General features: G+C 39.2%; 1 protein-coding gene across 5 annotated transcripts in view; it reads right to left on the bottom strand.

Moving 5' to 3' along the window:
* DPP6 (dipeptidyl peptidase like 6) overlaps positions 1-18,699 on the bottom strand; it is a gene marked incomplete at both ends in the record, with an annotated part of 1,037,088 nt that overhangs the window by 327,544 nt on the left and 690,845 nt on the right. For all 5 annotated transcript variants that reach the window (XM_082846708.1, XM_082846710.1, XM_082846707.1 and 2 more), the window contains one exon: positions 2,546-2,640. In XM_082846708.1, the coding sequence (XP_082702834.1) occupies positions 2,546-2,640 (95 nt within the window). The remainder of the gene's footprint in view (positions 1-2,545; positions 2,641-18,699) is intronic.

The raw sequence follows: 18,699 nt of genomic DNA, 5'->3' as shown, positions 1-18,699 counted from the left end.
TGGGCATTCACTGCTTCATGTTCACGTCTCCACTAGTTTCAGGTTGTTTTAAGATCAACCTAAAGGGCTTCCCTGGTGGCGCAGTGGTTGAGAGTCCGCCTGCCGATGCAGGGGATGTGGGTTCGTGCCCCGGTCCGGGAAGATCCTACATGCCGTGGAGCGGCTGGGCCCGTGAGCCATGGCCGCTGAGCCTGCGCGTCCGGAGCCTGTGCTCCACAACGGGAGAGAGGCCACAACAGTGAGAGGCCCGCGTACCGCAAAAAAAAAAAAAAAAAAAAAAAGATCAACCTAAAGATTACAGGTGGCCTCACAGGCAGCACAGCCCTCTTCCTCAGCTTACTTTTATCATTTAAACAATCTCAAAGCCTCCAGGTTTCCAATAAGGAGAGACCACCTAGGGAACCAGCATCGGAAAGGCAGGCGGGCAGAACCGGGCAAGAGCCACTGCCCTGTGTGCCCGCTCTCTCCAGCCCACTCATCCTCCCGGGAGCAGAGGGTCCGCCGACTGTGATCCCTTCCGAACATCATGCTTCCCCTTCTTAATACTTGCTCATGAAAATACAGAGAGCTGGATCATTCCATCAGCTTTAACTTGCAGATGGAGTAACTGAAGTACAAGTTTAACTGGCTCAAGAGAACTTAAATCCAGACGTTCTGTGTTCTAAATGATGATGCAGACACTCAATGACTTTTCCTCTCTTTCCTTCGTCTGAGGTCTGTTTACAGGAGCCTTTACGTGTAGCTTTGAGCCAAGAATAAACTGGCATGATCACGAACAGTATCAATCAGGCTGTACACATTTGGTTCTCAACAAATGTTTCTGAGGTGAGTGAATAAATGACATTTTAAGAAGGAATTTCATCATACAGAATAAACCTTCCAATTTTCAAGGTGAGCTCTTCCTTTTTTCTTTACCTAAGGAGGTTTCTGAAGCCACCTTATTACTTGGCTAAAACAACTTCAGTTAAAATACACGATCTGTCACAAGTTATTGATCGGAGAAAGAGAAGGCTGTTCCTAGTCTTGTATTTCCTTACTAAGTGCAGCTGTACCAACAGTACCCTACTTTCAGCAAACTGACATCCTTATGGGAAATATCGATAACATCCTGGCATTAACATGTACTTACCCTCAGCAATGGTCTGATCATTTTCTCCTTTCAATTAATATGAGAAAACCATTTCTGCAACTTCAGTATTTTTGAGTTGAATCAGCTTTTCTTACAGGAGCCGTTCTACCAAAGATGATTTTTTAATGCAAAAATGCAGGCGCATTCATTCTTTCCAGGTCGGGTCCTACTTTGCAGACTACTACTGAATTCAATACCTGTTGCTTTGGGAATTACACCATCATACAACCTTGCTAGCCCTCTCTTACACCAGCAAACAGTCTCTGTAAAGGGCAGGATCCAGCCCATACTAAACCTCAATAAAATGTTTATTCTTAAAGAAAAAGGTATTGCTACACCAAAAAGAAAGGAAGAGTATTTAAACAGCAGTGTCATGTTCTTGAGAAGGTAGGGCAGCATTTGTGTGGGACAGGGAATAGGGCAACGCAAAGATGGAATCATCCTTTCATCCCTTGTTGTCCCTGGGACAAGGCTCCGGGGACCTGCCTGAACCCTCGCCCAAGGACTCCGGAAAGCTCACTCACTACACTGGGCTCAGGATCCTTATCTGTAAAACCAGGCAGCTAATTTTTTCTATGGTCTCTGATCCCCAGATCACAGGATTCTAGGATTCCTATGTTTCTGATTCTCATCAGAGGCTTCTTATGATGGTTCTGATTGAGAATTCGTGGCCTGTTTTAATTCTTGCTTTTAACACAGACTTGGCCTTAGTTTCTTCCTTTGATTTCCTCCATGTACTGGACAAGAAAATGATCAACTCCCTAAAGCTGAAGATTTATTCCTTCTAAAAATAAGCATGAACATATATGAAAAAAACAGTTAATTCTCTTTAAATTGATTTCTGGTACATAACTTCAGTCAATTCTTTAATAAATATCATTAACTGTTACATGGACTCCAAATCTTAATGCCATTACCTTTGGGGAAACAGGTTTTCCCAAATGATGAAGCAGTGGCATTCATATCGACTCAGTACTTGTTCTAAAGCATAAACATCACTTAATGTCATTAGAGTGAGTATAGTCAGTGCCTAAATTAATATTCTCTGTGCACTTTAAGATGCATTTTTAAAAAAATATGAGATCGTGCAAGCAGTCCTGAAGTATTCTCTGAATTACTACAATTGTTCTGTAAATGTGCAGAAGCCTGAGGACTTATCTTTGAATTATATATGATATGCAACACTTGTTTCCAACACCTGCAGAGAAATTTCCCGTATACTCAGAGAAATGGTGATTTCATCTTATTAAATTAGTGTGGTTTCAATTTCACATTATCTGTAGCTGCTCAGCCTGTAGTATTACAAGTTTATTGCTTCTGCTTGGCTATATGAAAAGTTGAAACCTAAAGTCATTTTCTGCTTGACTTGAAGGCGGGAAAACTGAAATTATCCTTGTCATTAAAGAGAGTACTTACAATTTTTTTGCCTTCTATTAACACTGTAGAAGTATTTGTTTCAACATTCTGCAGTATCACACTTCCTTTCTGCTCTCTGTAGATGAATTCTTTATCTACAAGGGAGGAAATAAAACAGAAACATGAAACATCAAGGAACTCACTAGCTTTTGATGGACACAGGTAAATGAATTGACTAGTTCCAACAAAAGTATATCCTGCATTTCATCAAAGGGTCCTTTAAATATGGTGAAATGGGTCCTTTAAATATGCTCCTCTCCATATAACTGCATGTCAAGCTTCTCTCTGAATCATTTCTCATAGTCTGCACACTGACATAAAAAGCACAAGCATATACACACATAAAATCTTTAGAACATTCTAGACTTTTCTTGGGTAGGACACATAGAGTGGACACAACAGAGCAGATTAAGAAACCCGCTACCATAAGGGGTGGAGATAGTTGGTACTAAGGGGACTGATTTCCTATATTGGAAACTTTGGGGTGAAATCTGTATACGTCCACATGCACACCATATCCTGCAAAATTATTTTCATTTGGTCCACAGCTTCCTTTGCTATTCCTGGAGGAATTGGCAGTTTCACTGTCATGAATATCTTTGGCTCTATACATTGTATCCTCAGTGACACTTGTCCTTTGTAACTCAACAGAGATTTCAAATATCCCCTTAGAAAATTAATGGAGCAATCCCCCTGAATAGTATGCATGTAGGGGTATATATGTAGGCATGTAGGGGTGTGTGTGTGTGTGTGTGTGTGTGTGTGGTGTGTACACATACTACAAATGAAAGAGTAAACTTTCTGAAAGGATTGCAAGTGGAGAGACAGGGCACACAATTGGAAGAAGAAATGATAAACTGGGAGATTGGGATTGACAAATACACACTGTTACATATACAATAGATAACTAACAAGGACCTACTGTATAGCACAGGGAACTCTGCTCAATACTCTGTAATGACCTATATGGGAAAAAAACCTAAAAAAGAGTGGATATATGTGTATGTATAACTGATTCACTTTGCTGTACATCTTAAACTAACACAACATTGTAAAGCAACTGTACTCCAATAAAAATTTTTTAAAAAGAAAATAATACTATCTTTCTGAGTGAAGGGGATGACACTGAGCCAGTCTGAAGGTAAAGAAATTTCACACGATAATCAGTTGATGAATGAAAAACACTGTGTAGACTGGATTAATTCCAATGGTATTATCATTTCTATGCTTTTTAAATTCTACTCCACAGAATTACATTCTTTTCTTTCTTATTCCTTTATTCTACTTGCTTTGCCTTTAATATTCTCTTCCTTTTTCTAGTCTGTTAAGATGGAAGTTTAGATCTTTGGTTTGATTTTCCATCCTTTTAATAAGACTATTAAAGCTAAAAATTTTCCTCTATGCATAGTATTAGCTACATCTCACAAATTTTGATATGCTGAATTCAGTATTATTCAGTTCAAATTATTTCTAATTTTTCCTGAAAAGTTTGCTTGGTCCAATGATTATTTAGAAACATGTTTAATTTTCAAATATGTAAAGTTATTCTGGTCCTCTTATTTTTATAGATTTTTAATTTAAATTCACTGGATCAAAGAATATTCTGTACATGATTTTAGTCTTTTAAAACTCATTAAGACATTTTTGTGGCCCAAAATATGGTCTATCCTGGTAAATGTACCATATTCACATTTAATGAAATTATTGATATGGCTGAGTTTGGTCTATAACTTTTTTCATGGGGCTTTGTTTTCTACTTTTCTCCTCTACTTCTTGTTTCCCTCTTTCTTGTTTCCTGACTTTCATTTTATTTTGTGAACATTTTTTACCGTTTTAATTTCCCTATTTTTAGCTGTATTTCTTTGCCTTTTTTTAGTGGTTGTCCTAGGGATTATACTATGTACTCAACTTTTCAGCATCTACAAAGAGTTAATAATGTATCACTTCTCATGAAATATAGAAATCTGTCCAGTTTTCAGGTCCACATCCAGTCCCATGCTATGATAGCTGTTATGTGTATTACATCGACATACATTATACATTCCACAAGACAATGTTATAATTATTGTTTATAACAATAGTATGGTTTATAAAGAAATTAAGAAGAAAAAGTAAAAAAAGAAAAATTTGTTCTTTGCATTTACCCACTATTTACCATTACTGATGCTTTTTGTTCTTTATCGAAAATATGAGTTTCCATCAGATATCATTCATTTTCCTACTTCATAAAGAACTTTCTTTACGATTTCTGATTATATCAATCTGCTGGCAACCAATTCTTTTAACTTTGTTTCATCTGAAAGTCTTTTCCTTTAACCTTCATTTTTTTTTTTTTTTTTTTTTTTTTTGCAGTACGCGGGCCTCTCACTACTGTGGCCCCTCCCGCTACGGAGCACAGGCTCCGGACGCGCAGGCCCAGCGGCCATGGCTCACGGGCCCAGCCGCTCCGCGGCATGTGGGATCTTCCCAGACCAGGACACGAACCCGTGTCCCCTGCATCGGCAGGCGGACTCTCAACCACTGCGCCACCAGGGAAGCCCCTCATCCTTCTTCTTGAAGGCTCTCCCACTCTCCCGGTGGCCCTGCCCCGGGTTGGATGGCTGTCACCTTCACCCTGGACTACTCCAGGGCCTCCCAGTGGGACCCTCTGTCCCTTTCTCTATTGGGACAAGGCCACACTTCTTTTTCAAAACTTTTTTTCTGGCTCCTTGGCAGAGACTACTTTGGCCGAACTCCTTAGTCTGACATTCGAAGCCCTTCGTCTTCTGGCCTGTCTTCTCTTCCCATCTTAATTTCCCACCATCCCCCACTAACTAAGCATCCTAACAAGTCCTGCCTTCCAAGCCTCTCTGATGCCTGTGCCGCTGCCTTGGCTGCGGTGCCCTTCTCCCGCCCCCGCCAGGCACAATCTTCCTGGGCTCGGCGTGAAGGTCTCTCCTCCGGGCAGTTTTTCATGCCTCTGCCAGGCAGAATCCATCTCTCTGCTGACCCCTGACGTGTCATTCACCTTGTTTTATGCCCATCACAGCATGTTGCTTATTTGCTACTACAGCTCTCTCCCTCTAGAGTCATGATTCTCAGGGGAAGAGGCCACACCTGTTTGGTTTCCTCTTAGCATAATAACTGATATGAAAGTTGGTGCTAAAAAATATGTGAAGCATTTAACACATGCATCCTATCACAAGTCTGAGTCACCAAATATCCAACCTACTTGTGGAACAACAGGCAGAACTCCTTGTAGAAGAGGGAGTGCTCTGGGCCAAAGTAAAAGGAAGGAGAGATGGACCTGGTGGTTTTCTCAAATTACACCTTTTGTGTCTCTTTGTGAGATTCTGTTACAGCTACTTTACTCCTGTCACTGCAGGGCAAAAGGATGTTACAAAAGGAGTGCATCTGAATGCTGTGAGGATAGGAAGGTAAAATTGAAAAGCCATGCTCAACAGGGAGGTCCTTTAGGAAAAGACTTCCCAAAGAAAATCTGGCACAGGACCACCCACTGGCTAGTTATTCTTCGTGTGCCAACTATCCAGTGCTTTGCATTTAAAATACATCATTAATTTAATTGTTCTGTGTACTTTAGCAATTCTTCAAAGCTAAAAAGTTAAAGAAATAGAGTAAGTTGCACTGGTAACTAGCACAATTATTTAAAAACTGGTAAAGCATCAAGAAAATTTCCCTTCTTTCCTATACAAACCGTATCACTGGGTAACCAAATTATAGATAAGGGGAAGTTTCATTTTATTTTGTTTCTCTAAATTGTGATATAAAAATATACAGCAATGCAACAAATTATTTTATGTACTCTTCCAAAAATAAGATAAAATTCCAGTCATTTCCTCTGAGTCATTCCTCTGATATTAGCTATAAAGATAGCTAATATCATATATTAGCTATGTTTATGTTTTGCTTACTTTTGCTTAACAACAATGTATTATTAGCAACTTTCAAAAGCCTTACCCATGGTGAAAACTTCAAAAATGTATGGCATTTTATGGTACAATAGATTTCTTAAAAACTGAGATAATTTAGTTCTCATTGTCAAGTATAATTTGTACATGCTGGTTGGTTTTGAGGAGCATATTAATCCTTGATTAAACAAATATCACAAAGAATTAATGCATAGAAATAGATTTTAATTACTGAAACAAACAGTGCACATAATAAATGGAGATTTGATTTTTCTCATGATTATCTTCTTTTCTTTTTTTTTCTTTTTCTTTTTTTGCGGTACGCGGGCCTCTCACTGTTGTGACCTCTCCTGTTGCGGAGCACAGGCTCCGGATGCGCAGGCTCAGCGGCCATGGCTCACAGGCTTAGCCGCTCCGGGGCATGTGGGATCTTCCTGCCCCGGTGTCCCCTGCATCAGCAGGCGGACTCTCAACCACTCCGCCACCAGGGAAGCCCCATGATTATCTTCTTTTAATTTTAAACAATGCTAATAGAAACACTGTTCTTTCCATTTATTATTTTTTTCTCAGATATAATTTATTTCTATTTATGTACATTCTAATAACACATAGCATATATTTCCTAAAAATTATATAAGCATGTATTTCCTACAACAGTCAATATCCATATGATGGTCATAAAATATAAATCCCTAACAGCCACGCTGTAGTATAGAAATACCATTTCCCATCAAAGGAAAGCAGGACTCCTTCTGTAGACAGTTGATTCCAGGTCTGGGACAGGAGCTATCCTAGAGACCAGCAAAGCTATCAAATTCTATTACCATGTCAAAATGATTCAGAAACCAACCTGAAAAGGCTCCCACCAGCCAAGGACCAGCCAAGGACCAGCCATTTAGGGCTTTAATAAGAATAACTGGAACGGACTGAAGCTCTTTAACTACGTATAAGTTCATGAATTTAGAATGATACTTCAAATAGAAACAACTAATTCAATTGATCATTATTAGAGGATACTTATAAATCAACATATTATTTAAAAACTGGTAAAGAAAAAGGAAAGCATCAAGAAAATTTCCCTTCTTTCCTATACAAACCGTATCATTGGGTAACCAAATTACAGATAAGGGCAAGTTTCATCTTATGGAAGTATTCCAGTTATCAAATGCAAAAGGTTGATGGAATTAGCATATCACCATTTTGCAGCTCCTGATGAGTTAAGGTGCCAATCAGCCAGGGCTGCTACACCACAGAAGGAGAGCAATCAGCATGAACTGCCTCCTTAAGGAAGAATATAGCACTACTGATGAAGTGCTAGCACAACCAGAGCCAAAACCCTCAAACCCAGTCAGGCTACTAGACCAACTAGAACTTGCAGGAAATAGAGGACGGAGGACCATTCACGCCATAAAGAATCAAGTAGGAGACTCTGAGAAACTACAGGGAAAATGGCCTGGCTTCTTCAAATAAATAATGACATTTATATGACAATGAGAAATTTAAACACAAATAAGATAATTAATGCTAGGAATAGGATTAATAGGATAATTAACACTATTAAGGAACTAATAGCGTTTGGGGGTTATTTTTTCTCTTAGTGTGATATGGTGGTTATGCTTTTCTGTTTAACAAGATAACAAGTCCTTATCTTTTAGAGATGAACACAGTGAAACAAAGAGGATAAAACGATATGGTATCTGGGGTCTGCTTCTAAATAGCATGGGTGGAGGAGAAAAAGGTCAGCATATAGACACAATAAGATTGGCCAACAGGAAATAATGGTTGAAGTTGGGTTATGGACAAATAGGAGTTTACTTACTATTCTTTCTACTTTTGTTTAAGTTTAAAATTTTCTATAATAAAAAGTTAAAATTGATTTTAAAGTTCAAGTAGTTAAAAAAGATCATGCAGCTATAATGAGAATAAAGCTATGCTGGCTCATTTTTACATTTTATCCTTTGTTAGGCTTTTGCAGTAATTTGCACGTACTTGGGTTGCAGGCAGGTAGTGGTTGTGTTTTCATCGTATTTCTCTAGTAACCACTAGGTCATAAAATAAAAATTCTGAAATCTCTCCCTCCAAGGTCAGGAGCCAGGGGCGAAAATTTGCAGCAACCAATGACAGTCTTCAATCCAGATGTAGATACACTGCCTACAGCTAAGAGCGATTTTTCCTTTGGTTTGTAAATATTAAGCCTCGTATGGAGAGTTATAGGAAGAAACAACTATAATTAGAAAGCTGATGTTATAATTAACACATTTCAGGAAATATAAGCCAAATGAAAATTTTAGGTGGACCATATTTATAATGTAGAACTGTGGTGCTAATATGTAGCCACTAGTCACATGTTCTTACTAATATTAAAAATTAAGTAAAATTACATAACATTTAAAATTTAGTTCCTTCTTTGTACAAGGCACATTTTAAGCACTCAAAGCCACACGTGGCTAGTGGGTAGTGGTGTACTGGACGCAGCAGAGACAGAATATCTCCATCACTGCAGGAAGTTATTCTGAACAGCAATATTTTGAAGTTATAATAAGTGACAGCATTTTATTCCCAAAGAATGCCTTAGTTTACACCATAGTCTATCATCGATCTGGAAAAAAATCACTCTTCTCAAGCCATGGCTATCAAAGAGAAAATCAAAGGATGTCCTTAAAAGGTGGTCAGCAGACCTTCTGATACCTCTTGCCATTTATGTGCCTCCACTCTTATAGGCAATGAAGGCAACAGCTGTGGGAGAAAAAGATTTTTAAATAAAGTATTTCCAGATTATCCCAAATGTCACAACACCTTAAAAAAGAACATGAAGTTATATGGTAACCAGAGTCCCAGTAATCATCATCAGAATCAACGGATTAAAAATAGGAGTCAAGGGCTTCCCTGGTGGTGCAGTGGTTAAGAATCTGCCTGCCAATGTGGGGGACACAGGTTCGAGCCCTGGTCCGGGAAGATCCCACACACCACAGAGCAACTAAGCCCGTGAGACACAACTACTGAGCCTGCTCTCTAGAGCCCGTGAGCCACAACTACCGAGCCCACGTGCCACAACTACTGAAGCCTATACGCCTAAAGCCTGGGCTCCACAACAAGAGAAGCCACCGCAATGAGAAGTCAGCACACCACAACGAAGAGTAGCCCCTGCTCTCTACAGCTAGAGAAAGCCCACGCGCAGCAACGAAGACCCAACGCAACCAAAAATAAAATAAATAAATTTACCAAAAAAAAAAGGAGTCAAGTAGAAAGAAAATGCCAAAGGTTTTTTTTCTGGTTTTTTAGGTTGGGTTGAAATTCGTGATTTTTTTTTTTTTAAAAAGTACCCACCATGATAACTATGGCCTTTTATTTGAAATTATAAGAACTACACACAATCCTCCAACATACCAGGGAAACATCAGTACAAATAGAGATGGTGAGAAAATGTAAAATAAATGATGTGCATTTTACTAAGAGTGGATAAGTAACTTATTTTCATGAGAATGTGCTTAGAAAAGGTAGGAGTTTCCAACTCCAAGGTAGGAGTTTCCAATGTGCTTAGAAAAGGTAGGTGGGTGTAAGAAGCAAAACTCAGAGAAAAGAGTCTAACCAGTGGACATTTCATTTATTCCCAAGAACATTTACAACGTGAGGGATACTCTTCTAGACACACCATGAATTAGCCATGTTCCCCGACTTAAGGACGCTTACAATTAAAATGGTCAGATGGCAATTACTGATGCTGGCTATCGAAAAGCTCCAAGTTAATCACAGCACTGTACTATAAGACATGATTCCAAGCAAATAAATAATTCTACTAATGTTATGAGAAAGTAGGATTTTCTGTATAAGAGAAAATAAATCCACATTTAAAATCATAAATTTCAGTAAAAGTTAAAATCCTGTAGTGTTATATATGGAATCTAAATAAAAGGTACTGATGAACCTAGTGGCAGGGCAGGAATAAAGACGCAGACGTAGAGAACGGACTTGAGGACACAGGGGGGAAGGGGAAGATGGGACGAAGTGAGAGAGTGGCATGGACATATATACACTCCCAAATGTCAAATGGATGGCTAGTGGGAAGCAGCTGCATAGCACAGGGAGATCAGCTCAGTGCTTTGTGACGACCTAGAGGGGTGGGATAGGGAGGGTGGGAGGGAGGCTCAAGAGGGAGGGGATATGGGGATATATGTATGCATATGGCTAATTCACTTTGTTGTACAACAGAAACTAACACAGCATTGTGAAGCAATTATACTCCAATAAAGATATGTATATATATATATATATATTATATATATAGGCCCTGTAGTATTAAATTTGTGTCAGAAATATCAATAGGAACATTGATTATCAATAGGAACATTTGCTTATTTTTTAAAGTATGTATTTGCTAGTTTTGTCCATAGAAATATTAGATACATGATTTCCTAAACACTCAGATTTTGGTTCCTAAGTACCATTCTCACTAAAAAGAACAAGGAATCTTTGAAGAAACAAGTATTTTTAGATCTGAGGCACAGGAAGTACAGTATGAACCTGGGACACCTTATTGGCCAGAAGGCAAAGAAGAGTTCAGTGAGTGATGGGTCTTGGCGCCCATTCTTGCCCCATCCTGTCTCAGCCTTCACATCTAACTCTGACTGGTCCTTCCTCTTGGCTCTGGGCTCAGACACAGGACTTGAACTGGTCGATGGAATATAAGCAAGCAGACACTTGACTTGCCCCCTGCTGGCTCTGCCATTGCCATGAGACAAACACAAACATCTCTCACCTCATCTTCCGGCACCAGGAGGAGAAACAAGTGTGAATCACAGCCGGGTTATCACGGTCACCCGAGGAGAGGCTATTCCAAATCAGCCAGCAGCCTGCTGGGCGTCCAGCCACACGAGCAGATCACGCAACAGATAAGCAGAGTTCCCTAACCAACCACCAGCTGACAAGCAGATGTGTGAAAAATACACAAGTGTGTGTGTGTGTCCCTGAAGGTGTGTGCTCGTTTATTACACAGCACTCTTGTGGCACCAGACAACACACACATGCACAGGAGAACCACCTGGGAGGGCCCTCAGAAGTCAAAGTTGGGAAAATCAGAACATGAAAAGAACAATGCTGTAACTGATTAAAACATATCAAATACATAAAACTGTAAGGTCGGATCTTAACAAACGGCACTGCGAAACAGAGGAAAGCTTCAAGTGAGCTTTATTAGGGAGTGCTCCCGGGCGAGGTTCACTGGTCCGAGAGAAAGGGGGCCAGAGAAGTCGCACCCGGGCGAGGGTTGGGCAAGATTTTATAGGGGAAGAAGGGAAAGGGGTGTGGTGAATCTGGGAGGGCGCAGGGTATTCCTTATTTGGTGGTCTTTTCCGGTATCCTGGGGGACCGTTAGTCCCGTCCCTCGAAAGACGGGAAGGCTGGGCTGGGTTCAAAGTCCCCAGGCCAGTTCCTGGAACTGGGTGGTCCGGAATGTCTCCAGGGCAGTTCCTGGAACTGGGTGGTCCGGAATGTCTCCAGGGCAGTTTCTGGAACTGGGTGGTCCAGAGAATTTTGGTCTGATGCAACCTGTGAATCTGATTGTGTTCCCCTGCCTCGGGCCAGTTGGCCTTACAAAAACAACTCATGAGTCCATACTGGTACCCACATAATGGTTCTCATTTTCCACAGCTGAAGGCAACTATTATAGCAACTCCTTTCTCTGAAAATTGGTAATTAAAAATTCATAATTAAGGATTCATCCTGCTTTTTCAGTAGTATGGGGACACCAAACAGCCTGTTTCTGAGGGAGAGCCCCTCCTTTCAGAAAACTGCCCACTCATAAATGAAGAAGGAATGATGAATTTAGAAAATCACCACTTTTAGAAGGAATGATGAATTTAGAAAAGCACCATTTCTAGAAGGAGTGATGAATTTAGCAAATCACCCTTTTGCAGCCCCTGTTGAAATGCTCATTTCAGGTGAGGCCCATCCATGGATGCTACCCCCACTTAGAGAAAAGCTGATGGGATATTTTCCTGGTGCCAAAATACTACCCCAGAGAAAACGTGCCAGTGTCAACGGGGAAACACACGTTCCTCATGGAGGAATCTGTTGGCGACCACTTAGAGTCCCTAACAGTGGGACAACCAGCAGTGGACACACACATGAGAAATCATTCCATGAGGAAAGAACCAGACAAATCCAGGATGTTGGAAATTCCACTACACACTGGCCTAATATGGGGAAATAACACACTGTAGAAAAAAGAGGAGCTGCCTTCCATTAACAGAAACGTTAAGAGACATAATCAAGTATAATTATGACCCTTAATTTGATCCAAATGGTAGAAAAAAGCCACAGAAGATATTTTGAGAAGGAATGAGGAAAACTGAATATGGCCTGGGACTCCTATGATATTAGGAAATTATCCTCATTTTTTTGTTAGATCTGATAATATAGATAAATGGGAGGATATACTTTTGGAGATACATGTGTTAGTATTCAGGGATGAAAGAAAATGATGTTATAATTTAAGTTTAAATATTTTCAGCCAAAAAATTGATAGAGAACACAAACATGATAAAAGTGTTGATATTAACTGACAGTTATGTGGGTGTTCACAGTACTCTCCTGTATACTTTTCTGTAAGTTAAAAATTTTTCATAAAAAAGGAAGCAGACCATATGACCCAGCAATTCCACTCCTGGGTATATACCCATTCCCCAAATGAAAACACTAATTAGAAAAAATACATGCACCTCAATGTTCACAGCAGCATTATTTACAATTGCCAAGACAAGGAAGCAACCTAAGTGTCCCTCAACAGATGAACAGATAAAGAAGATGTGGTATATATGTACAATAGAATATTACTCAGCCACAAGAAAGAATGAAACTTTGCCATTTGCAGCAACACACTTGGACCTAGAGATTATCATACTAAGTGAAGTACGCCAGACAAAGATAAATATCAAATGATATCACTTATATGTGGAATGTAAAAAATAAACTATTGAATGTAATAAAAAAGAAACAGACTCACAGATACAGAGAACAAGTGGGAGGGGAGGGGCAAGATAGGAGTAGGGGATTAAGAGGCACAAAGTACTATATATAAAATAAATAAGCTACAAGGAGATATTGCACAGCACAGGGAACATAGCCAGTATTTTAAAATAACTATAAATGGAGTATAACCTGTAAAAATTGTGAATCACTATTTTGTATACCTTTAACTTACATAATATTGTACATCCACTATACTGCAATTAAAAAAAATCAAAGATAAAAGGAAGCAGAAAATAAAACAACATAGCCCCTGATTTCTAGGAACATAAAACAGAGTCGGGTGGACATAGGAGCTCTTTTCTACAGACCATGAACTGAGATGCTTATGGCAGAAAGTCGGGGGTGAGCAGAGGCTCTGAGTAACAGCCCTGGTATGTGGGTAAAACAAATGCAGGAAACAGAGGTGCAGAAGTGGGAAGCCAGATGTGCACAGTCCTTACGACACTGGTTTTGAAGATGAGGGTGCCTGGGTGAGTTTTGGAGCCCTAAACCTAACCCTAACCCATTTGTCCAGAAACTCTGGAGCAGGGCTGCAGTTTAACATATGTGTTTAGGTCTGAAGTAGCCAACGGGCTCCAAAATTTTTTTAAAAAATTTTGTTTGTATTCTGGGTTTCTTTTTTTTCTGGTTTACATCACAAACATGTCAGAGGGAGGCAATGTTGGCTCAAAAATGTCTTTCAAAAGAGCAAGCTTTTCTAATTACACTCCCCAAATGCTAACAGCGCTCACTGAATCCACAGCAAGCACTTAACCAAGAGAGGACAATGCTGAGATTCTGAGACTCGATCCTGAGACCTGGGGGACTCCCAGCTTCACCCAACTGTGAAGTGAGACGTAGACGCGAGAACCGCTGGCTGGTTAATTTGCTCCCTCTGGCTCAAGGGCCTCATGCAGCCATCTTGATTCAAACTTGCAGCTCTACATCTGTGGCAGGACAGCCTGACATTTTCCTGCAGGATCTTGAGAATAAGAATAAACTGGAAGGACTGCAAGTGATGCTTCCCTTCCCCCTTTCAAGAATGCAACCAGGGTACTGTGTTCTTTACATCTGAGGGTAGTAAGAGGCATCTGCTTCGGAAAATCGAAATTCTTGTAAACAAAGAGCTGGGTTGTCTGGGGCTGGGATGGGTAAGCAGATAGATGGAGGGCAATGGGTGATTAATTTCTGTGGGCTTCAAATTATGATAAAATGACGCCACAATACCCACTTCTACAACTTGGGTAATTACATCAACAAGTACCTTCCAACAAACAATGGTCTCAGCTTGGAAATTACTTGGAAAGTATCTACATTTCAAAGATGACATGAGTGGATTCAAATTTCACTGAGTTGTCATCACAGGATCTGAGATTGCCCAATTTTGTCTTTGATTAATGGACTGCCCAAATAGCTTTTAAAATCTTTTAAATTTTCATTCTTCTTATGGGAAACAATTTTTATGTGACTCTACAGAGTCATGTTTATACTTTTAAACAGCTTATTGTATGGAGACCCCACCAAAAAGCAACAAAGCACTTGTTTCTGTATTTAACATTGCCAAACATATGCTTATGTGGCAAAGGAAAAAAGAAACCAATATTTGTAGAACTAGGATTTGTTTTTTGCAATTTAGTTTTTTCACCTGATTCTATCACGAAAGAAAATATATAGGTTAGGAGGCTTTCAAATAAAAAGGTTTAGGTGGGTGAAGACAAAAGAAAGAAAGGGAAAGAAGTCCTTTGCTCATAACATATTCTTAACAATATTTATGATTAGTTTTTGTAAAAATCTAAGATTCCTTGAAGGGACTTTAAAGTGATTATCGCATAACTGTTCTATTTAATAAATCTGACTTAGAACAAATCAATAACAAACATTATTGAAGGTGTCAAAAAGTTTTAAAAGGACTTTGAAATGGGCAAAAAAGACCACCGGGTAGCTGGTAGATGCTCACTGTCATTGTCTTTGAGCTTTTTTATACTCTGAAAGTTGTAGAAAACTGATAGTAATGCAAAGGATTCTTGCCAGAGAGATGCAGATGATTTTTGTCTGGTGGAGATGCAACTGACCCCTAAAGCCAATTTCCCAGCAAATTCATTTCAGCATTGTTGATCGCCTATGTATGTATTTGTTTTTCTACCCTTCTCTTCAGATCTTACTGGTTCTCTCCTTAATTTGTGAGCTAAATAAAATCTTTGATAGATGTTTATTTTATATTAACAAAATCATAAGCTTCATGATTTTTACCTTTAAAATATTCTTCTTCAATAAAAGCTCATTATTTGTAAGATATGGACAAAATTTCACAGATGGGCTATGAAAAGAAAATCACTGAACCACTTGAAATGTAATTTTGGGTACAAACTTGTTTAGAAATGAACCAACTTACAGATTAAATATAACTATTTTTTAGAATACCAAACTGTATCAAAATCAGATATTCTTCAAAAGTCCTGAACTATTAGTGGATTATGAAATTCACTGGTCAGTGAAAGATGTTGCTTATGTCATTCCAATGCCATAGCTTATTAGTAAATCAGTAATTACTTCTCAATAAAGCAACATTATTCATGGTTCTGTGGGCTATCATTTTAATCACAATGCTAAGAGCTGAATCAATGTTAAACTGTCTACATATTTTCGTCAACAGGATTTGATGACGATACCTATTTTCCAGTACAAGTATAGAAGATATATTTTTTGAATAATCTAATTGTCAGCAGGCATTATGTTAAGGCAGAAGACTACTGCAGAAAGTAAACTCAGGTTTTATGTCAATACTGTTAACCATAAATGACCATTATGGAGCAAATTAGCAAATAAAGGTACCTAGAGGTCAAACTGAAATGACCACCTTACTTTATCTAGGCTTTCATGAGAAAAATCACCTACTACGGACAAAGAGTAATGAATGAGCTAAAAGACAGAAATTTGAGTGTCTTCCTTCAAAAAAGAAAAATAACTGATGAAAAATGTCAAGAGTAGCAGACAGATTGTTGGGAAAAGCTTGGAATAGGAGTCTGGAAAGCTGGCTTCTATTTCAGGCTTTGCCACAGACTAGATATGCCAGGATTATGCTGTGAAACTTGTGAAGCAGTGTCCTTAGATACAGCATGCTATGCTCCTCTCCGTTTTCCATTCCTCCTAGCAGGAATGCTTTTATGATGGCTGGAGCTAGAGCAGCCATCTTGGACCTTTCAGTGATCTTGGAAATGGAATATAAGAGCAAAACAGAGCATAGATCCTACCTCTTGATCTTGATGTGAGAGAGAAGTAAATTTAACAGACAAATAAATTTCTCTCTTGTTTAAACCAGTATTGTTTTCATTTTTCTGTTGCTCAGTGATGAATCTATTCCTAATAAAGAGATCAGATCTAATTTCTGGGTTTGCAGTCAGGATACTGGTTCTAGTCCCATGGTAGTGTTCTCCTGAGTCAGGTTACTTAATATCCTAGTCTTTCATTTTCAATACTAAAATGCCTTATTTTTCAGAAAGAGTAATTGCTGATTAATTGAGATCAACCATATGAAGGCATTTTGAAATTAAGAAAAAAAGAAAGAGTAATTTGTATAAATATAAGATGCTATCTCCACCTGCAACACTCATTTGAAAAGGAGAAATGGTTATGTCTTCCTACTAAACATTCACCTATTATTTTATTTGTAAAGAAAAGAAATGTTATGAATCACATTCCAGGAGAACTGGGGGTAGAATCTTTAAAAAAAAAAAAAAAAAAAGATTGCCTCTGCACAGCTCTCCTCCTTCTGACTTAAAAGCAAACAAAATAATTCAAAATGTAAGCAGCAGCAGGCTGATATCCTACACAGAATGAAGAAAAGCATTACACGAAGCCATTTTGTCTATTCTTTGGGGTGGAAAAGCAGGGAAACAAATGATTAGAGGTTCTTTCACTCTCCCAGGGAAAGTAGGCAGGTACCTTTGAAGGAACCATTCACTCCTTCAGACCTGCTCATTTACAACTGTCAAGCCTCGAAGTGCCTGATTATATGGTGGATGCTGGTGGGCTGTTTCCTTCAGAGTGGATCTGGCATGTGTGACAAATGTGAGCTGTCAATGGCAGACCTCTCCCCAGGCTGAGTGGCCGCCTGGGTCTGCCAGCTCAGGTAGCCGGTGAAGCCTAATTGGACGCTCTAGGGCCTGTCATGTCAAGCAGGCACAGCCCCGCTGCCCAGGCTCCTCCTCCAGGTGAGGGGCTTTGGAAGATTACCAAATGACATCATTATTACAAATCCACCTCTGTCTTCAACTCTGCTCTGACCAGAGAATCTCGCTCTTCTGGCTCCGAACTGCAGAGACTTTGCTGGGATGGCTGGAGAAAATCAAGCCAATTAGAGAGCTGGCAGAACCAATCCATCTGAAAGCTGGGGATGACTGGGTTATGACCCTGAGGTTGCGAGGGGGAGCACCTGTCACACACTAGTCATTAACATAACATTGTAATTACAGGCAAGGAAGTCCCTGCATTTACTGCAGTGAAGTGAGAACCCATCTCTGATGGTAAACTATTAACCTGAAGTACTAGAAAATTCCCACCTTTACTAGCAATTAACTGTGCAACCTTAGACAGAATATCTGACTTTTTTGTGCCTCAACATTCCCATCTGAAAAAAATGGGGATATGAATAACACCTACCTTATATGACATTAGAATAATGTCGACATTAGAATAATTCTACTAACACTATTAGCAGCAAACAACCGACATCTGGGTAGTCCCATGAACGTTCATAGGAATGCTTTACATGTGGGACCTGACATAATTTTAACCTGAAGGTCAAGGATTGCTACAGACCTCCTATTTCACATATTCCCAATATAACTGTGCATTTTATCATCTATACCAGGACACTTGAAAGTGCAAGGGGAGCAGTGCTTTAATAATCACATCAGGGCAAGTGACATAACCTGGGTATTTGAACACTGGTTTATCCCAACTTCAACAGAGTTCAGGTGTTCATGAATTAATAAGGCTAACGTTGGCAGAAACAAATTTTCATATTTACCCAAAGTTTTTAAAATTAACAATCCTGACTTAATTTAATGGATATAAGTTTCACTCTGATGTATTTGAAATAAGAAGATAACTAAACTTGAATTGTCAAGATTGTAAATCTGACAATTATATTCCATGGATGCCATCAATAAAGACTCTAGTTTAAGAAGCAACAAATCAACTTGCTCAAAAAGCTGACTGCTCTGTAATTTTACAAACTTA

This window comes from Leucopleurus acutus (assembly GCF_964270905.1).
Source record: "Leucopleurus acutus genome assembly, chromosome: 9".
Lineage (NCBI taxonomy): Eukaryota > Metazoa > Chordata > Mammalia > Artiodactyla > Delphinidae > Leucopleurus > Leucopleurus acutus.
This window is presented reverse-complemented; position numbering and strand designations above follow the sequence as displayed.